Genomic DNA, 22818 nt, shown 5'->3' on the forward strand with positions numbered 1-22818 from the left:
ACGTACCACGCTGCACCTTGGTCCTCTCCTTCCAACAGCCGTTACAGAACTACCCACCACCAACGGACCAAGCAGCATGGAAAAAAGGAGGAATGGACATGGGAGGACATTCTGGACGGGAAGGGATCCTACACATGGGAGGAGATCCTGGCTGGAAGGGATCGCCTCCCATGGGAACAAGTGGAGGCAGCCAGGAGAGCGGAGGCAGCAGGAGAAGGGAACCAGCGGTACGAGGGAACACGGCTGGCAAGGAAGCCCGAGAGGCAGCCCCAAAACATTTTTTGGGGGGGGCACACGGGGAGTGTGGTGGAGTCAGGTTGACCTGAGACCTGAGCCCACTCCCCGTTCTTACCGGGGTGAGCATGTGACTGGTCAGGCCCCGTGCTATGGGGTGATGCGCACGGTGTCTCAGCCGAGCATCCACAGGCCGGTGTGCTCGGTGCCAGAGTCCCGCATTTGCCGGGTGGAAGCTGGCATCCAGCCAGAACGGGTGGGGCCAGATCTGCGCTCGAGACCGCCAGTGCGCCTCCACGGCCCAGTGTATCCGGTGCCTCGGCCAAGGACAAGGTCTCCTGCATGTCTCCCCAGCCTGGTGAGTCCTGTGCCTGCGCCGAGAATTAACCCTCCTATGTCTCCCCAGCCTGGTGAGTCCTGTGCCTTCTCCCAGAGCCAGGCCTCCTGTGTGTCTCTCCACTCAAGTGGTGATCCAGGGAAAGAAGCCTCCAGTGGTGATCCATGGCACGAAGCCTCCAGTGATGATCCATGGCACGAAGCCTCCAGTGATGATCCATGGCACGAAGCCTCCAGTGATGATCCATGGCACAAAGCCTCCAGTGATGATCCATGGTAAGAAGCCTCCAGTGATGATCCATGGTAAGAAGCCTCCAGTGATGATCCATGGCACAAAGCCTCCAGTGATGATCCATGGTAAGAAGCCTCCAGTGATGATCCATGGCAAGAAGCCTCCAGTGATGATCCATGGCAAGAAGCCTCCAGTGATGATCCATGGCAAGAAGCCTCCAGTGATGATCCATGGCAAGAAGCCTCCAGTGATGATCCATGGCACGAGGCCTCCAGTGATGAACCATGGCACGAGGCCTCCAGTAATGATCCATGGCAAGAAGCCTCCAGTGATGATCCATGGCACGAAGCCTCCTGTGTGTCTCTCCACTCCAGTGACACCATCCTGTCCGGAGCTGCCAGAGTCGCCCTCCTGTCCGGAGCTGCCAGAGTCGCCCTCCTGTCCGGAGCTGCCAGAGTCGCCCTCCTGTCCGGAGCTGCCAGAGTCTCCCTCCTGTCCGGAGCTGCCAGAGTCTCCCTCCTGTCCGGAGCTGCCAGAGTCTCCCTCCTGTCCGGAGCTGCCAGAGTCTCCCTCCTGTCCGGAGCTGCCAGAGTCTCCCTCCTGTCCGGAGCTGCCAGAGTCTCCCTCCTGTCCGGAGCTGCCAGAGTCTCCCTCCTGTCCGGAGCTGCCAGAGTCTCCCTCCTGTCCGGAGCTGCCAGAGTCGCCCTCCTGTCCGGAGCTGCCAGAGTCGCCCTCCTGTCCTGGGCCCGCTGCGAGGGTCCCCAGTCCGGGGTCGGTGGCGAGGGTCCTCGCTCTAGAGGTGCCACCTAAGTGGGCCAAGCCAGAGGTGGAGCGGGGTCTACGTCCCGCACCATAGCCGCCACCGCCGTGAAATGCCCACCCAGACCCTCCCCTATAGGTTCAGGTTTTGCGGCCGGAGTCCGCACCTTTGGGGAGGTACTTTCACGCCCTGACCTTAGTTCCTTTGTTATGTCTCTATTTTGGTTTGGTCAGGGCGTGAGTTGGGGTGGGCATTCTATGTTTTTGTTCTATGTTTTATATTTCTATGTGTTTGGCCGAGTGTGGTTCTCAATCAGAGGCAGCTGTCTATCGTTGTCTCTGATTGAGAACCATACTTAGGTAGCCTCATCCCACCTGTGTTTTGTGGGTAGTTGTTTCCTGTGTTGTGTGTCTGCACAAGCCAGAACTGTTTCGGTCGTAATTTTGTTATTTCAGTGTTCATTTAATAAATATGGACACGTACCACGTTGCACCTTGGTCCTCTCCTTCCAACAGCTGTGCGTAATGAAGAGTGCCAGGTGTGCGTAAGATGAATCCCAGGACCGGTGGTTAGTATTCCAGCGAAGTCGTATGCCGGAGGGGAGGAGCAGGGGAAGATGTGACACTTTGAAATTGTTGCATGTTGCGTTCATATTTTTGTTCAGTATAGAAATCAAAATGTCTTACCTGCATTTGACTGGGGGAAAAAATGACTTGTCCTCTTAAAACTGCTTAAAACACAAGTTCTGTTTGTAACATGTTACATTCTAACAACATACATGTGGTGAAGAGACGTATTTATAAAAAGTCAAGGACAGGAGGGGGTGTGATTTAAAAATGTGAATTTTAAATTCATATGCAGTCAAAATGACTGCCTCTGCGTTTCTAGTGTTAATGGAGCTTTGAGAATGCATGTGCTTTGATCAAACATTCTGTATTACATTAGATTAGAAGAAATGACTGTATTAACAATTGCCAATCCATCTTAAAGGGACATTACAGTAAAACAATTTTGTTTGTCAAATCTTTTCAAACCTCAAAAGTGGTTTTATGTTGAGAGAAGTCCACATCCCAGGCCATCTGTTTTGTAGATCAAGCAATATTTCACAATAGCAAATTAATGGAAAAGATAAGTACCGTTTGATTTCCAATTAAATTTCCCCCCTCAGTGCATTGTCTTCAAAGTCAAACGGCCTCCTCTGTTACACAAGTTCTGAATATTGCTGTTTTTCACAATTTTTCTTCATCTGATCTAAAACATGCTTTTTAATTGTTTTATTGAACCTTTATTTATCCAGGTTAGTGTAATTGAGATAACATCTATTTGTCAAGAGAGGCCTGGTCCAACCAAGACAGCAGCATAGCGGGGAACAATGTTTAAGACAAATATCAGACATACTGTAACAATTTACTGACAAAGACACACCCCCCCAAAAAAATTATTTGATGTAGACACACATACATTTCAATTACAGAAACATATAAGCATCATAGATCAAACAAATCATAAAGGAAGGGCTCTGTGCTCTTAGTCTCACAAGTCAGACCATTGTCTCTGAAATATTACATGTACCAGAACTGCAAGACTGTAAATTGAGGCTACTGTCTACCTCGGGTGCTGTGTATGAGTATTCTTGGAGGTAGCTACCTAGACAGAAAGAATGAGAGAAGCTACAGTAAATGGATGGCGTCTTTCTCAAAGCAATTATGACCCTGGTTTCCTGGGTAGAGACCAGTTGCTTTGTGAGTGGTAACTGACTGAGTTGGAGCTGTACTCGTAACTGTGTGCTGTGAGCTCTGTGATCTATGCATTGTAGCTCAGCTAATCTAATATACTCCACATTAGAGTTATATGAAGTCTGAACCTGCCAACGTCCCACTACCATGCTAACTCTGGGACTGCATCCAAAATGGCTCCCTATTTCCTATGGGGACCTGGTCAAAAGTAGTGCACTATAGAGGGAATAGGGTGCCATTTGGGACTGACAGTTTGAGTGGAATACGAATCGTTTCCTTTTATGAATGAGACAGACGGTCGTATTAGTCAAGTTCCTACTGCATACTGTAGGTAGGTGTGCTCTTATTGAAAATCCCAGGAGGTTGGTGGCACCTTAATTTGGGGAGAATGGGCTTGTTCGAATGACTGGAGCGAAATAGATGGAATGGTATCAAATACATCAAACACATAGTTTCCAGGTGTTTGATGCCATTCCATTTGTTCCATTTCGGCCATTATTATGAGCCGTTCTCCCCTCAGAAGATCCTGTGATTGAAATTGGTTCATAATGTTGCACATCTGAATCTAACATGTTGAAAATGCATCAATCTGCACAATTCTTATTACTTTTTGTTTAATTTCAAGGCTTCAATCAGGAAACCTCCATAATGATGAATCTATGTAATAACATTTGATTCAATAATGTGATGTTAGGTTTTTAGCTATTATGGTCCCGTGTGGCTCAGTTGGTAGAGCATGGTGCTTGCAATGGCAGGGTTGTAGGTTCAATTCCCACGGGGGACCTGTATGAAGAAAATGTATGCACTCGCTACTGTAAGTCTCTCTTGATAAGAGTGTCTGCTAAATGATGAAAATATAATCAGATACAGGTGGAGACTGACAAAACTAAGAACCTGATTTATTCACCCACCTGGATGCTTCAGCTGAATAGCAAAGTCACACAGTTCTTCATATATAAAGGGGAAATGCCCAGGAAGGGCTGGCTCTTCCTCTGCATCGTGATATTTTCACTTCAACGTTGACTGCATTCTCCCCATTTCGTACAGAAACTAGAACTTGCTGAACAGTAACTCAACTGCGACTTTGTCCTAAACCAGACAGACGCATTCCATCCACTTGTGCAAAACATGTTTATACAACCCTTGCGGACATACTTGCACGACAGAGACCATCCTTCTGTACTGTCCCATTTGTCTATTTGTAACACATAAGTTCATCCTAGCCCATCACAAGATGACCACTACTGATAAGCTAGTTGTACTGGGAAAAGGGCTCAGCTCACACGGATTCTCAACAGTGTTGTTTGAGAATCCTTTTTGATGAGATTTCCCCTCTTAAAGATTCTCAGTTTCAACCTTTTCCTCAGAATGAAGATTGATAAGTCATTGCTATTTCCGCATAGAATCATTGAGCTGACAGAAGCTCTGGGCATAGACTGTCAAAGACAATTTAGTCTTCCTTGCAAAAACACTTTTATTACTGGGAGAATTTCCCTGATGCTCCAGGCCACAAGTACGATACATTAATAGAGTTGAACGTTATTGCTTGGGCAATATCTGCATTTGCTGCCCTGATATTCCTTAACGTTTAAAAAAATATATAAAAACAATTCCATCATGTCAAATCCAAATATCAATCTTATTTCTTGACTCGTCAGAGGAGAAATGAATGTGCTGGGAAATGTTCACAGATAAACATAGTCAGTTCAGACAAAGAAAGCAGCACAGCCTCAGAGATGCGAATAAGCTACCAGGAGAAAACTGTTGCGCTTCATCAGAAGTGACACGCATGAAGACCTACCGACAGGGAGAATAATGGAACTAAACCAACATGAATTGCACGTCTGCCATCATTTTCTTGTATTGCATTAAGTAGGAATTAGTAAGAAGAGTGGTTTGTCTTGCCATGGGCAGTGTGTGTTCCATATCTGCAAACATTAAGAGGAAAGAAGATGTCTTCCCTAGTTATTTTCATAGCATGGCAAGAGATTGGGTAGGCTATAATCGTGTGGCTGGGCATGTAATTCTTTCTTGCCTACTTGTAGGATGTTTGGCTAGCACAAAGGAACGATACATCCACACTATTGCTAGGAAAAAGGCTATAGTTTGAAGTTTGAAATGTTACCATGATAGGAGTACCCTAATCGCTCATCCGGACACATCGGGACGGAAAAGACAACCTCAGGCTGCAGCGATTTCATTATTATTATATCTTTTTTAACATTATTATTTTTTATTATTATTATTTAAAAAAATATCGATATACAAACTTATACATACGAACAACAACTTACAGACGAACACAAACAATCACTAAATCTCATCTGCCCAGACCCACATGCTCATACCCCCATCCCTAATGCCTGCATTATTATTTGCCATTTGGCCTTAAATGTTATCCATTTGTTTTTATTTCGTCGTCGTCCATGCTTTTAAAATATTTTAATAATAAATAATTTGATTTTTCCATTGTGTTAATGATAGCGGATTGATTGATTTCCACTTTTTTAGTACACGTTTTTTCAAGATGGGTGATGAAGAGAATCATCCAGCCCATTTGGTATCTCACTAAACCTCCATATGTCATGTCTTGAAATATGCAGACAGATGGATTAAAAGTAAGTTTACATTATAATATTTCTGAAAGCCAACTTTCTGGCTCCGCCAAAAACTTCCTGACTTTTTTTCTTCTTCGTTATCTTCTGTCTTTGTTATCTTCTGTCTTCGTTATCTTCTGTCTTCGTTATAGTCTGTCTTCATTATCTTCTGTCTTCGTTATCTTCTGTCTTCATTATAGTCTGTCTTCGTTATCTTCTGTCTTCGTTATCTTCTGTCTTCATTATCTTCTGTCTTCATTATAGTCTGTCTTCATTATCTTCTGTCTTCGTTATCTTCTGTCTTCATTATAGTCTGTCTTCATTATCTTCTGTGTCTTCACAAACACTTCCCACATCGTGCTCAGGGCCATCTCCATTTCCTCTAAGTTTCCCTTGGTAATTAATATGTGTGGAATCACAGAGATTAAAGGAAGAGATGTGTAAACAGTAGAATGGGATCAGGAGGCAGTGAGGCAGTGAAGTCGGTAATCTCACCTGTATGTATACAGTATATGAATGTATGCACAGGCCCCACTCAAGCATGAAGCTCAGAGTACAGCTCTGAATGCCAATGGACCTCTGCATTAAGCCTTAGAATAATTCATGAGAGGGTCTCAGGGTTTTTACTATTAGAGATGGATGCCCTTTTGCCTAGCCTTCTACTCTGTGCTGTAGAGGGTATTGATTGTGCTATTGGATTTTGGGAAGTACTGTTTTCCTCTTGGCAGGGAGATTTGAATCTAATGCCATGGATCTCACACCTCCATGTGTCCATTGACCTCGATGACAGAGAGGGAGGATTGCATTCACTTTTAAACACTTGTAGTTATTTTGTTATAGGAAGATACTCAGGCAAAATGTCCTTGGTGAATATGGTCTCACATTCTTTTGAATGATAATGGATTGTGTGATTCCTGTAGAAGACCCTTTGTGCTTTGCTCGGCCCCAGAGAGTGCAGATTCTGTTTGAAAACTTCAAACATGCATCCTTCTTTTTCATCTGCCTTGTGATAAGCTTAAGCAATGTGGTGGGTACCGTGCATTCACTTGTCCAATGCTGTTAGCCACAAAATTTCAGGGCAAGGAAAGAAGGAAGCATGCATTTTTTTATGTTGTTTAAGGGCCAGTGTAAACCCTGACCTCACTGTACTATACCGTCTTTGACCTATTTCCCCCCCCCCCCCCCCCAGCCTCTGAGGATGCACTGTAACTGCTGTGCCCTGGTGTCCAGCTCGGGCCACCTTACTGGCAGTAACCGAGGGGACGAAATTGACCGCACCGGGTGCGTCATCCGCATGAACAATGCCCCAAACGGAAACAATTTCAAACAGGATGTGGGCCGGCGCACTAGCCTGCGCGTCATCGCCCACTCCAGCGTGCAGAGGGTGCTGCAGAGACGGCAGGAGCTGCTCAACGCCAACCAGGACTCTGTCTTCCTCTTCTGGGGACCCACCAGCGCCATGCGACGCGACGGCAAGGGCAGGGTCTTCAACAACCTGCGTCTGATCAACCAGCTGCTTCCCAAGCTCAAGGTCTACGTCATCTCCCCCCTCAAGATGCTGGAGTTTGACGAGCTCTTCAAAAATGAAACGGGAAAAGACAGGTAGGATTTTGACATTTTGACCATTGGGTCAATAATGTCATTGGGTTTTAACTTTGTGAGTCTGGCAGTCCAATTCTGGCCGAGGATGACATCTGAAGAATACTGTAGCGGTATTAATTAGAGAAAGGTAAAGAAGATTTTGTTCGGGCGCCAGGCAGGTATTAACCCTGCCGAAAGGAAAATAGTAGAACAGCGAGAGTACCACTACCAGACCCACACACATCAACAGAAGAGACTGCCTAGAGTGTAGCCTGTTGACCAGATAGCCAGCGGAGAGAAAAAAGAATACACCCTATAGATCCCACATCACATCACAGTCCTTCCACAATTCTTGGTAACCCCACCAAGCATCCCTCATATAACAATAATGGCAGAGCAAATAAACAGCAACTTCATACAATAACGAATGAACCCAGTCATCACACAGAGGATTTGCAAGAGTTTGTATTCTCTGTTGTGAAGGAGTGCAGAGGGTATGAATGTGTGGTGTTCATATACACACTAGTCCAGCTCCAATGAAACTTCAATGCATTTATGAAAATAGAGTCGGTTGCAGTGTAAAGCACTGGACCATAGCGGGAAGAGAAAGAGAGAAAGGGAACAAGAGAGGGCTTAGCTGTGGTCTTGAGGGTACAGGTGTCCGGTCTGAAAAATGTTGCTACTAATCCCTTTGATCCATAACCGTCGCGGTCCCACATGAGAACAACCACGTCGTCGAGCGATCACACCGAGGATTGTTCCAAAAACTGTACAACCACATACGCTGAAGATAAACAACCAAACTCTGCAGACCGTGGTAAACCATCCAAATGAAATGTTGGGAATTGACCTCATGGGACCTTTTCCTCCCAGCCGGGGAACCCAGAATGAATTTTTATTGGTGGTAGTGGACTACTACACACACTGGGTGGAGTTGTTTCCACTCCGCAAAGCCACTGCATCCGCCATTGCTCTAATTCTGCGACGGGAGGTCTTTACCAGATTCGGAATTCCAGACCAAATCCTCTCTGACCGAGGTCCGCAATTCATATCAGGAATATACAAAGAGCTTTGTACCTACTGGGGTGTAATTGCCAAGTTGACCACAGCCTACCATCCTCAGACCAACCTGACCGAGAGGGTAAACCGTACCCTGAAAGGGATGATTGCTTCATTCGTGGGGGATCAGCACACAAGGTGGGATCAGCATCTTCCTGAATTTCGCTTTGCACTGAACTCTGCCGTGCAGGAGACTTCTGGGGTCACTCCCGCTGAACTCCACCTGGGAAGACCACTAAAAGGTCCGATGGACAGAGTCTTGCAAAGTTCTAATGTTTCACCTGACTGCCCAGCGTTTGATGCCGTACAACACCACCACACCTTGCTAGCCAGAGTGGAGGCCAGCAAAAACAAAGCCAAACAACGACAGCTGAGAAACTATGATAAACATAGACGAGACGTGTGTTTCCCACCCCAGTCTCGTGTCTGGGTACGTTCACATCATCTGTCGAAGGCATCTAAGAAGTTCACTGCCAAGCTAGCTTCGAGATGGAAAGGCCCATACCGTGTAGTGCAGCAGTTGGGACCAGTGAACTACTTGGTCTGTTTGGAGGACACTGGGGAAGATGTCAGGACGGTGCATGTTGTTGACCTAAAGCCCTGCTACCCTACGGCAGAAGAGCTGGATCGCAGGCAAAAGCAACAACTGCAGGACCTCTTCGTGGAGGACTCTGATGATGAGGACTTCCCTGGTTTTGTATAGCAGGAACATTAACTTGTCAAAGCCTGCATCCTCTCTGTTTCTACAGGCTTTGTTTTTTCATGGGGGGAGGAGTGTGGCGAAATCCTGCACGGAGCCTTCACCGTGCGCTGCCACTTTAAGAGCGCATGAGCAGTAGAAAGGAGGAAATAAAAGAGCTCGTTCAGCTTTTTGGGGAGGAGCTCTTTTGTGGCGCGACAGTTTTGGTTGTGTGTGTTATGCTGCAGAGTTTGTTTGTTTATCTTCAGCGTATGTGGTTGTACAGTTTTTGGAACAATCCTCGGTGTGATCGCTCGACGACGTGGTTGTTCTCATGTGGGACCGCGACGGTTATGGATCAAAGGGATTAGTAGCAACATTGTTGCGAAGCGTTCAACTACAACCCAACACACCATCGGACAGTCAGACCGTACACCTGCAACCTCAAGACCACAGCTAAGCCCTCTCTTGTTCCCTTTCTCTCTTTCTCTTCCCGCTATGGTCCAGTGCTTTACACTGCAACCGACTCTATTTTCATAAATGCATTGAGGTTTCATTGGAGCTGGACTAGTGTGTATATGAACACCACACATTCATACCCTCTGCACTCCTTCACAACAGAGAATACAAACTCTTGCAAATCCTCTGTGTGATGACTGGGTTCATTCGTTATTGTATGAAGTTGCTGTTTATTTGCTCTGCCATTATTGTTATATGAGGTATGCTTGGTGGGGTTACCAAGAATTGTGGAAGGACTGTGATGTGATGTGGGATCTATAGGGTGTGTATTCTTTTTTCTCTCCGCTGGCTATCTGGTCAACAGGCTACACTCTAGGCAGTCTCTTCTGTTGATGTGTGTGGGTCTGGTAGTGGTACTCTCGCTGTTCTACTATTTTCCTTTGATCCATAACCGTCGCGGTCCCACATGAGAACAACCACGTCGTCGAGCGATCACACCGAGGATTGTTCCAAAAACTGTACAACCACATACGCTGAAGATAAACAACCAAACTCTGCAGCATAACACACACAAACAAAACTGTCGCGCCACAAAAGAGCTCCTCCCCAAAAAGCTGAACGAGCTCTTTTATTTCCTCCTTTCTACTGCTCATGCGCTCTTAAAGTGGCAGCGCACGGTGAAGGCTCCGTGCAGGATTTCGCCACAATACAGTCACTGTGTTGGAGAACTTGAATCAGGATTTGCCAGGGAAGCTGAATGCATTGTTTTCAGAGCTCTTGAGCATACATATTCTAATACACATTTTAATACACATATATTATAATACACATTTTAATACATATATATATATTATAATATACATTTTAATACACATGCATATTCTAATACACATTCCAATACACATACTGTAACGGGTGTCTAGATCTTCCTCCTCCTCAGACGAGGAGAGGAGAGAAGGATCGGAGGACCAAAATGCAGCGGGTTGTGAATACATAATGATTTATTTGAAAGACTAAGACAAACACGAAAAACACTTGGAAAATTACAAAATAACAAAACCGATGTAGACAGACCTAAACCATGAAAACTTACATATAACACGAAGCACGTAGGAACAGGTACAGACTATAACAAACGAACGAACAAACGCTACAGTCCCGTGTGGTGCGCAGACACAGACACGGACGACAATCACCCACAAACAAACAGTGAGAACAACCTACCTTAATATGACTCTCAATCAGAGGAAACGTCAAACACCTGCCTCTAATTGAGAGCCATACCAGGCAACCCAAAACCAACATAGAAACAGAAAACATAGACTGCCCACCCAAAACTCACGCCCTGACCAATAAACACATACCAAACAACAGAAAACAGGTCAGGAACGTGACACATACACGGTTTAATACACATATATATATATTATAATACACATTTTAATACACATACACATTTTAATACATGTATATATGGTATAATATACATTTTAATACACATACACATATTAATACACATAAATAGTATAATTCACATTTTAATACACATACATATAATACACATTTTAATACACATACATATTCTAATACACATTTTAATACACATACATATTCTAATACACATTTTAATACACACACATATTTTCATGCACATTTTAATACACATACATATTCTAATACACATACAGTTGAAGTCGGAAGTTTACATACACTTAGGTTGGAGTCATTAAAACTATTTTTTCAAACACTCCACACATTTCTTGTTAACAAACTATAGTTTTCGCAAGTTGGTTAGAATCAAATAACAGTTTATTGGACGCTTACACAGTTTAGCAGATATTATAGCGGGAGAAGCAACATGCTTATGTTACTAGCTCCTAACAATCCAGTAAAATGTCAAATATTTGTCAACTTGTTGGACATTTTACTGGATTGTTAGGAGCTAGTAACATAAGCATGTTGCTGCCCCCGCTATAATATCTGCTAAACTGTGTAAGAGACCAATACACTTTTATTTGATTTAATAAGCATGCAGAAGTAGAGTTAATATAATTATTATTATTATTTCATTCCTTGCATGTTGGTCTTATGCATGTCATACATGAACATACATGTATGTCTATTCATTGATATAGTTATAATTGATATAAGACTTTAAAAACACCAGCAAATTAGCTCCAATTGATTTTAATATTGGAAATCAGTTCCAAAATATTCCCTCACATTAGAGAAATATACAGTTAGGTTGGAGTCATTAACTCATTTTTCAACCACTCCACAAATGTCTTGTTAACAAACTATAGTTTTGGCAAGTCGGTTAGGACATCTACTTTGTGCATGACACAAGTCATTTTTCCAACAATTGTTTACACACAGATTATTTCACTTATAATTCACTGTATCACAATTCCAGTGGGTCAGAAGTTTACATACACTAAGTTAACTGTGCCTTTAAACAGCATGGAAAAGTCCAGAAAATTATGTCTTGGCTTTAGAAGCTTCTGATAGGCTAATTGACATCAATTGAGTCAATTGGAGGTGTACCTGTGGATGTAGTTCAAGGCCTACCTTCAAACTCAGTGCCTCTTTGCATAACATCATGTGAAAATCAAAAGAAATCAGCAAAGACCTCAGAAAAAAATGTGAAGACCTCCACAAGTCTGGTTCATCCTTGGGAGCAATTTCCAAATGCCCGATGGTACCACGTTCATCTGTACAAAAATAGTATGCAAGTATAAACACCCAGCCGTCATACCGCTCAGGAAGAAGACGTTCAGTCTCTCCTAGAGATGAACGTACTTTGGTGCAAAAAGTGGAGATCAATCTCAGAACAACAGCAAAGGACCTTGTTAAGATGCTGGTGGAAACAGGTACAAAAGTATCTATATCCACAGTAAAATGAGTCCTATATCGACATAACCTGAAAGGCCGCTCAGCAAGGAAGAAGCCACTGCTCCAAAACCGCCATAAAAAAAGCCAGTCTATGGTTTGCAACTGCACATGGGGACAAAGATCGTACTTTTTGGAGAAATGTACTCTGGTCTGATTAAACAAAAATAGAACTGTTCGGCCATAAAGACCATTTTTATGTTTGGAGGAAAAATGGGGAGGCTTGTAAGCCGAAGAACACCATCCCAACAATGAAGCACGGGGGTGGAAGCATCATGTTGTGGGGGTGCTTTGCTGCAGGAGGGACTGGTGCACTTCACAAAATAGATGGCATCATCAGGATTTAAAATTATGTGGATATATTGAAGCAACATCTCAAGACATCAGTCAGGAAGTTAAAGCTTGGTCGCAAATGGGTCTTCCAAATGGACAATGACCCCAAGCATACTTTAGGAAATTTGTGGGCAGAACTGAAAAAGCGTGTGCGAGCAAGGCTACCTGAAACGTTTGACCCAAGTTGAACAAATTAAAGGCAATGCTGCCAAATGCTAATTGAGTGCATGTACACTTCTGACCCACTGGGAAAGTGATGAAAGAAATAAACGCTGAAATAAATAATTCTTTCTAGTATTATTCTGACATTTCACATTCTTAAAATAAAGTGGTGATCCTAACTGACCTAAGATAGGGAATTTTTACGAGGATTAAATGTCAGGAATTGTGAAAAACTGAGTTTAAATGTATTTGGCTAAGGTGTATGTAAACTTCCGACTTCAACTGTACACATTCTAATTTTAAAGCTGCCGTTGAGCATTGTTGACGCTCTTAACAAAAGACTAATTAAGAAATCCCAACAACCACCAAACATATCACAGTATCATTAAATAGGATTTAGTTCAAAGCACTCTGAATATATGTTAATATATGTTAATACTCTACTTACTGTAGAACCAATGGGATATGAGAGTCCAAATGAAGTGTACGATGCAGCTAGAGAAGGATTCTAAGACTATCTGAAAGTACAATAACACTGTCCCGAATAAAAAACAATGGCTGAATCACGTTGGAAAAGGTAGAAGAAGAAACAAGAACAACATTGAGACAACCTGATAGCAAGTGCTGTTTTTATCTCAGCACAACGTTGCACACAATGTTGCGAAAAGTTAACAGCTACAATGCATTGCAAAAGTATTCATACCCTTGGATTTCTTCAAAAAAGAATGTATTACAAATGGGATCGTTCTCCTCTAAATACGCTGCAATGTCAAAGTGGAAGTTTTTTTATTTTTTTTATTAAAACAAATTTGATATCTAAAACATAGTGGTTGTTTAGTCAAGCCTAAATTAGTTCAGGAGTAAAATGTGGCTTAACAAATCATGTAATAAGTTACATGGACTCACTCTGTGTAAAATAATAGGGGTTGACAGATTCATAAAAGCCAATATAGAAGAGCAGTGATTGGTAGATGGGTAACAATATCAAATCAGACATTGAATACCTCTTTAATCCTGGTCAAGTTAATAACTATGCTGTGGATGATGTATTAAACCACCCAGACACGTCAAAGATACAGTCGTCCTCCGGAGCTGATCTGCAGGACAGGAATGAACTGCTCCATGAGGCCATTCGCCACAGCTACAGAGTTCAATGGCTTTGATGGGAGAAAACTGAGGATGGATCAACAACATTGTAGCGACTCCACAATAATGACTTAAAGGACAGCGTGAAAAGAAGAGTACAAATATACTGAATAGAAATATTACAAAACAAGCATCCTGTGTGTAACAAGGCACCTGTCACGATCGTCTATGGGTGAGAGAGTGGACCAAGGCGCAGCGTGTGCAAAATACATCTCTTTTATTTTAGAGAAGGAAAAAACACGTAACGAACACAATTACAAAACGAAACAAAACAACAAACGATCGTGAAGCTAAAGACGTAAGTGCAAACCCAAGCTACAAACGTACAACATAGACAACTACCCACAAAAGCCTACTGCCTATGGCTGCCTTAAATATGGCTCCCAATCAGAGACAATGAATGACAGCTGTCTCTGATTGAGAACCAATCTAGGCAGCCATAGACATAACTAGACAACTACACTCTTCTCTGCCCCATACACATACAACACCCCTAGACACTACAAAACACATACACTCCCCATGTCACACCCTGACCTAACTAAAAAACATAAAGAAAACAAAGAATACTAATGCCAGGGCGTGACAGCACCAAAGTAATACTGAAAAAAAATAAGAAAAGAAAATCACATTTTGGCCTAAATGCAAAGCCTTTTGTTTGTGGCAAATCCTATACAACACATCACTGAGTAACGGTCTCCTTATTTTCAAGTGGATGCATCATGGTATGGGTTTGCTTGACATCGACAAAAACTGGGGAGTTTTTCAGGATAAAATTAAATGGGATGGAGCTAAGCACAGTGGAAATCCTAGAGAAAAACCTGCTTCATCTGCTTTCCAACACACACTGGGAGATGAATTCACCTTTCAGCAGGACAATAACCTACACACAAGGCCAAATAAATCCTGGAGGTGCTTACCAAGCAGACGGTGAATGTTTCTGAGTGGGGAAGTTACAGTTTTGACTTAAATCTGCTTGAAAATCTATGGCAAGATTTGAAAATTGCTGTCTATCCATGATCCCCAACATCTTGAAGGAGCTTGAAGAATGATGAAAAGAGTAAAGGGCTGATACTGCACAGTCCAGGTGTGTAAAGAGCTTAGAGACTTATCCAAGAACACTCACTGCTGTAATCGCTGCCAAAGGTGTTTCTAACATGTATTCACTCAGGGAGCTAAATACTTGTGCAACGACTATATTTTAGTTATTTAATTTCTATTAATCTTTAAAAACAAAATAATAGTACATTTGAATCCCACTTTGCAGCACAATACAATTTGGATACAGTTGAAGTCGGAAGTTTACATACACCTTAGCCAAATACATTTAAACTCAGTTTTTCACAATTCCTGCCATTTAATCCTCGTAAATTTTCCCTGTCTTAAATCAGTTAGGATCACCACTTTATTTTAAGAATGTGAAATGTCAGAATAATAGTAGAGAGCATTATTTCTTTCAGCTTTTATTTCTTTCATCACTTTCCCAGTGGGTCAGAAGTTTACATACACTCAATTAGTATTTGGTAGCATTGCCTTTAAATTGTTTAACATGGGTCAAACGTTTTGGGTAGCCTTCCACAAGCTTCCCACAATAAGTTGGGTGAATTTTGGCCCATTCCTCCTGACAGAGCTTGTGTAACTGAGTCAGGTTTGTAGGCCTCCTTGCTCGCACAAGCTTTTTCAGTTCTGCCCACAAATTTCCTATAGGATTGAGGTCAGGGCTTTGTGATGGCCACTCCAATACTTTGACTTTGTTGTCCTTAAGGTATTTTGCCACAACTTTGGAAGTATGCTTGGGGTCATTGTCCATTTGGAAGACCCATTTGCGACCAAGCTTTAACTTCCTGACGGATGTCTTGAGATGTTGCTTCAATATATCCACATCATTTTACTTCCTCATGATGCCATCTATTTTGTGAAGTGCACCAGTCCCTCCTGCAGCAAAGCACCCCCACAACATGATGCTGCCACCCCCGTGCTTCACGGTTGGGATGGTGTTCTTCGGCTTGCAAGCCTCCCCCTTTTTCCTCCAAACATAACGATGGTCATTATGGCCAAACAGTTCTATTTTTGCTTCATCAGACCAGAGTACACTTCTCCAAAAGTACGATCTTTGTCCCCATGTGCAGTTGCAAACCATAGTCTGTTTTTTTTACGGCGGTTTTGGAGAAGTGGCTTCATCCTTGCTGAGCGGCCTTTCAGGTTATGTCGATATAGGACTTGTTTTACTGTGGATATAGATACTTTTGTACCTGTTTCCTACAGCATCTTAAAAGGTCCTTTGCTGTTGTTCTGGGATTGATCTGCACTTTTCGCACAAAGGACTTTAATCTCTAGGAGATAGAACGTGTCTCCTTCCTGAGCGGTATGATGGCTGCGTGGTCCTATGGTGTTTATACTTGCATACTATTATTTGTACAGATGAATGTGGTACCTTCAGGCATTTGGAAATTGCTCCCATGGATGAACCAGACTTGTGGAGGTCTACAATTTTTTTTCTGAGGTCTTGGCTGATTTCTTTTGATTTTTCCATGATGTCAAGTGAAGAGTCACTGAGTTTGAAGGTAGGCCTTGAACTACATCCACAGGTACACCTCCAATTGACTCAAATGATGTCAATTAGCCTGTCAGAAGATTCCAAAGCCATTAAATAATTTTCTGGAATTTTCCAAGCTGTTTAAAAGCACAGTTATCTTAGTGTATGTAAGCTTCTGACCCACTGAAACTGTGGTATAGTGAATTATAAGTGAAATAATCTGTGTGTAAACAATTGTTGGAAAAATGACTTGTGTCATGCACAAAGTAGATGTCCTAACCGACTTGCCAAAACTATAGTTTGTTAACAAGAAATTTGTGGAGTGGTTGAAAAACTAGTTTTAATGACTCCAACCTTAGTGTATGCAAACTTCTGACTTCAACTGTACATCCAATTGGTATGAATACACAATGTTTCTATGTATGTTGGGCATGTGCTATTTCAATGTCTGCTCAACTCTCCTCTGGCAAACTGTAGTTAGCTCAGTCAGTCAGTCAGATACAGCATCATAAGCTTGGTAGCTAGCCTACAGTAAGTGACGCGCTTAAACATTTATGTCATGGGGAGCCAACCCAACGTACTAATCATTAATAGATGCTGACAGATTAGCTCTAGCAATCCAAATTAGCTCCAGCAGCTACATGACAGATACATATGCTACGATGCTACAAGATAATTGGTGTCTTCATTAACTGTTGACAGGAAGTTACAGAAGCACTATACTGCCTCACAATATGATGTCACTGAGTCAGAGTTGGAAGCAGAAACCGATTACAGGTCCTACCAGACTCTCACTGGCTTGCACTCTCCCTGGCACTCTAACTGGCAGACGTTGCCAACAGCACACAGGATGAGCCCAGACAGGATTGGCTCCGCTGTCATCTGGGATATCCCCCAGCGAGGGGCTGGTATGGCTGGCAGGTGTGGCAGGTCCAACCCCGACAAACTAGCCTTGATGGCTCAGTAGATGAGAGGGCTCCATATTACAGGGGGCACCGGTTTGATGGCTGTTTATCGGCCTTGAAACCGTCATTTCATGTCAAATCATGTAAATTAGGAATATGGCAGTGTCAAAACGTATGGTATTAAAAATGACCAAATAAATTGAGGTCTTGGCCAGAACGGATGTCACTGCGAGCACTACATAGGGAGGTTTTGGCATGATTAACATTAAATTCTATTTAATCATGCAGTACATTTTGTTGAACATGTTTTTTCTCCATGCACCTTCTCATCCAGGAAGACCTCTAACTCGTGGCTGACCACTGGCTGGTTCACCATGGCCATTGCCCTGGAACTCTGTGACAGGGTCAATGTCTATGGCATGGTGGCTCCGGACTTCTGCAGGTGGGTTGGGTTCTGCGAAGTGCTGTCCGACAGGGATTATTACTCCAATTGTACTAATAGATTATTAATTGGCATATAAATTTGCAAAGGTGGGGTATATTACTGGAAACTTTCTAAGTTTACCAGCAAACTACCAGACTTTTGGAAACTTAACATTTTCTATTGCTCTTTTTGGGTACTTAAGACTATCACAGGTGTCTGTTCTTATCTTTGGCCCTCTGTGTGGCCTTATCCTAAAAATAAACCATCAACTTGCATGCTTTTCAACCGTTCGCTGCCCACACCCGCCGGCCCGACTAGCATCACCACCCCAGACGGTTCTGACCTAGAATATGTGGACAACTATAAATACCTAGGTGTCTGGCTAGACTGTAAACTCTCCTTCCAGACTCATATTAAACATCTCCAATCCAAAATCAAATCTAGAATTGGCCTTCATTTTTGCAAAAAAGCCTCCTTCACTCACGCCGCAAAACTTACCCGAGTAAAACTGACTATCCTACCGATCCTCGACTTCGGCGATGTCATCTACAAAATAGCTTCCAACACTCTACTCAGCAAACTGGATGCAGTCTATCACAGTGCCATCTGTTTTGTTACCAAATCACCTTACACCACCCACCACTGCGACCTGTACGCTCTAGTCGGCTGGCCCTCGCTACATGTTCGTCGCCAGACCCACTGGCTCCAGGTCATCTATAAGTCTATGCTAGGTAAAGCTCCGCCCTTATCTCAGTTCACTGGTCACGATAACAACACCCACCCGTAGCACACGTTCCAGCAGGTATATCTCACTGATCATCCCCAAAGCCAACACCTGATTTAGCCGCCTTTCCTTCCAGTTCTCTGCTGCCAGTGACTGGAACGAATTACAAAAATCGCTGAAGCTGGAGACTTATATTTCCCTCATCAACTTTAAACATCAGCTATCTGAGCAGCTAACCGATTGCTGCAGCTGTACATAGTCCATCTGTAAATAGCCCACCCAATCTACCTGCCTCATCCCCATACTGTTTTTATTTACTTTTCTGCTCTTTTGCACACCAGTATCTCTACTTGCACATCATCATCTGCTCATTTATCACTCCAGTGTTAATCTGCTAAATTGTAATTCTTCGCTACTATGGCCTATTTATTGCCTACCTCCTCATGCCTTTTGCACACACTGTATATAGACTTTCTTTTTATCTACTGTGTCATTGACTTGTTTGTTGTGTTATTGGCTTGTTTATTGTTTATTCCATGTTATTCCATGTGTAACTCTGTGTTGTTGTCTGTGTCACACTGCTTTGCTTTATCTTGGCCAGGTCGCAGTTGTAAATGAGAACTTGTTCTCAACTAGCCTACCTGGTTAAATAAAGGTGAAATAAAAAATATAATTTTAACTAATTAAATACCATTGGTGTTTAATATAAGCGTTTCAGCATTAAATATCCTTAATATTTGGGTTACTTATTTTTCTATGTAAATATGTCTTTGTTATTAATGTTTTGGTTCCAAACTGCTGGCAGTTGTGAAAAAAAGTAATTAATTGGAAGAGTTGCAGAGTTTATTGAAAATAATGACATTGTTGATTAGATAGAGTACTTTTTTCATTAATTAGGCTATTTTCTCTTGAACAATATGGTCTATCCACTAGAAACTCATGGACAATATGGACACAGATATAAAAAATGAATACTAAATACAGTATCAGTCAAAGGTTTGGACACACCTACACATTCAAGGGTTTTTCTATATATTTTTTTTACAATTTTCTACATTCAAAGTAGCCACCCTTTGCCTTGATGACAGCTTTGCACACTTTTGGCATTCTCTCAACCAGCTTCATGAGGTAGTCACCTGGAATGCATTTCAATTAACAGGTGTGCCTTGTTAAAAGTAAATTTGTGGAACTTCTTTCCTTCTTAATGCGTTTGAGCCAATCAGTTGTGTTGTGACAAGGTAGGGGTAGTATACAGAAGATTTGGTAAAATACAAAGTTCATATTATGGCAAGAACAGCTCAAATAAGAAAAGAGAAACGACAGTCCATCATTACTTTAAGACATGAAGGTCAGTCTATACGGAACATTTCAAGAACTTTTCAAGAAGTTCCTTCAAGCGCAGTAGCAAAAACCATCAAGCGCTATGATGAAACCGACACAGGAAAGGAAGACCCAGAGTTACCTCTTTTGCAGAGGATAAGTTCATTAGAGTTAACTGCACCTCAGATTGCAGGACAAATGAATGCTTCACGGAGTTCAAGTAACAGATACATCTCAACATCAACTGTTCAAAGGAGACTGTGTGAATCAAGCCTTCATGGTTGAATTGCTGCAAGGAAACCACTATCGAATAACACCAATAATAAGAAAATACTTGCTTGGGCCAAGAAACACGAGCAATGGACATTAGACTGGTGGAAATCTGTCCTTTGGTCTGATGAGTCCAAATTTCTGATTTTCATTTCCAACTGCCGTGTCTTTGTGAAACGCAGAGTAGATGAACGGATTATCTCCACATGTGTTGTTCCCACCGTGAAGCATGGAGGAGGACGTGTGATGGTGTGGGGGTTCTTTGCTGGTGACACTGTCAGTGATTTATTTAGAATTCAAGGCACACTTAACCAGCATGGCTACCACAGCATTCTACAGCAATACGCCATCACAGCTGGTTTGCGCTTAGTGGGACTATCATTTGTTTTTCAACAGGACAATGACCCAAAACACACCTCCAGGCTGTGTAGGGGCTGTTTGACCAAGAAGGAGAGTGATGGATTGCTGCATCAGATGACCTGGCCTCCACAATCACCCGACCTCAACCCAATTGAGATGGTTTGGGATGAGTGGGACCACAGAGTGAAGGAAACGCAGCCAACAAGTGCCCAGCATATGTGGGTACTCCTTCAAGACTGTTGGACAAGCATTCCAGGTGACTACCTCATGAAGCTTGTTGTTAGAATTCCAAGAGTGTGCAAAGCTGTCATCAAGGCAACGTGTGGCTACTTTGAAGAATCTCAAATATAAAATATATTTAGAATAGTTTAACACTTTTTTGGTTACTTCGTGATTCCATGTGTTATTTCATAGTTTTGCTGTCTTCACTATTATTCTACAATGTAGAAAACAGTAAAAATAAAGGAAAACCCTTGAATGAGTAGGTGTCTCCAAATTTTGACTGGTATTGTATATTAATTATTATCATTTTTTGTTATTTGAGCATTAATTACAAAAGTTATGGAACATTCCATAGGTAACTTTTACTACTATTACTATTTTTATAAATGTTTATGTTCTGGCAAGTACAATGTACCTGCTTGTGTCCTGAATATCCTGACTAGAAATGTATTGTTTTACAGGGTCAGCAGTAGTAGTACAGCACCCCTGGAGCAAATTAGGTTTAAGTGCCTTGCTCAAGGGTACAGACAGATTTATCACCTTATCGGCTTGGGTATTCGAACCAGTGACCTTTGGTTACTGGCCCAATGCTGCTAGGCTGTCTGCCGCCTGTAGATTGATGGAGGACTACAGTAGCTTCAGACATTAAGCTGATATCCATAGGCAGGTCCATGGGACCATATCAAATGCCTTTGCTGTTTGAATGATTCATGCTGGCTCAAACACCCCTCTTGAGGCCCGAGTCTACTGAGTGTAGTACTTTCAGGATCATCACAGGGATCATGGGACTAGCTTTGATGAGCACAGGGCTCTCATGGCTAAGAAATATTTTTATGATATCTCTCTCATCTCTCTGTCTTTCTCTCTATCCCTCTCTCTCCCTCCCTTTAACACTCCTCTCCCCATTCTTTCATTCTCTCTCTCTCACGCACTCATGCACACGTTCCCTTTTTCTCTCTTAATCTATCTCTCCATCACTCCCCTGTCCATTCTCACTCTCTGTCTCCAACCTCTTCTGTTTTCTCCCTTCGTATTCCCCTTTCTCCTTCTCTCTTCTCATCCTATTTTCACAGTACTCCCTCTCATCTCTCGGTGCCGTATCATTACTATGAGCCCTCTGGCCCAGACGAATGCTCCCTGTATCTCTCCCACGAGCACAACCAGAGCGGCGGCCACCACCGCTTCATCACGGAGAAAACAGTGTTCGCCAACTGGGCCCAGAAGTATGACATCCACTTCTACCAGCCAGACTGGAGCCCGTCCTCCGCTCTCAATGGAAGCAGCTCACACACACCTGCTCCAGCTGTCTCCTGATACCAGACAGACAGTCAGACTGACAGACAGAAAGGTCCACAGGACCCGTGGCGATCCGTCATTCAGGGCAGGTGGGGAAGAGCCCCACCTGTTTTGAGCCCCACCTGTTTAGCAAAAAAAGGATTTAAAAAAATAGTTTTCCCTGTTTTGCATGTTATTTTGGCATTAATACGTGTCACATATCAGTTTGTAAACAATGTAAAAAAAAAAAAAAAAATCGTTGAGTTAATAAAGCCGCATACAAACTCTCTTTTTTGCTTTCTTGAGTAAGGTAGATCCAAAATTCAGGTGTTTCAGACTAGCTTAGTGCTTTCTCTGGTGGTGGGGCAGCCAGCGGAAAATACAGAGCATAGGGGTTGGTAATGTTCTCTAGTTGCACCGTGATTGGCTCAGTGTTCTGTCACTCATGGGGACACTACGTCACCACAAAATCATCTACAGGTAGAGCTAAAGAATTCAAGCCCCTTAGCTGCTGCCATAGAGTTACATTAGAAGTGCCCATCTAAGAATGCTCAAAGTCATTGGTCACAGATAAAATGA

General features: G+C 42.7%; 1 protein-coding gene across 1 annotated transcript; it reads left to right on the plus strand.

Annotated features, from left to right (window-relative positions):
- The first annotated feature begins 628 nt into the window (after window positions 1-628).
- Window positions 629-22375, plus strand: LOC120053869 (alpha-N-acetylgalactosaminide alpha-2,6-sialyltransferase 5-like). Its single transcript, XM_039001145.1, has 5 exons — window positions 629-644; window positions 3014-3059; window positions 7081-7497; window positions 17979-18086; window positions 22038-22375. Exons 1-5 carry the CDS (start codon window positions 629-631, stop codon window positions 22276-22278), a joined length of 828 nt encoding a protein of 275 aa, XP_038857073.1. The 3' UTR covers window positions 22279-22375.
- Window positions 22376-22818: the final 443 nt, after the last annotated feature.

The sequence above is a fragment of the Salvelinus namaycush genome, chromosome 9 (genome assembly GCF_016432855.1).
Source record: "Salvelinus namaycush isolate Seneca chromosome 9, SaNama_1.0, whole genome shotgun sequence".
Taxonomy (NCBI): domain Eukaryota; kingdom Metazoa; phylum Chordata; class Actinopteri; order Salmoniformes; family Salmonidae; genus Salvelinus; species Salvelinus namaycush.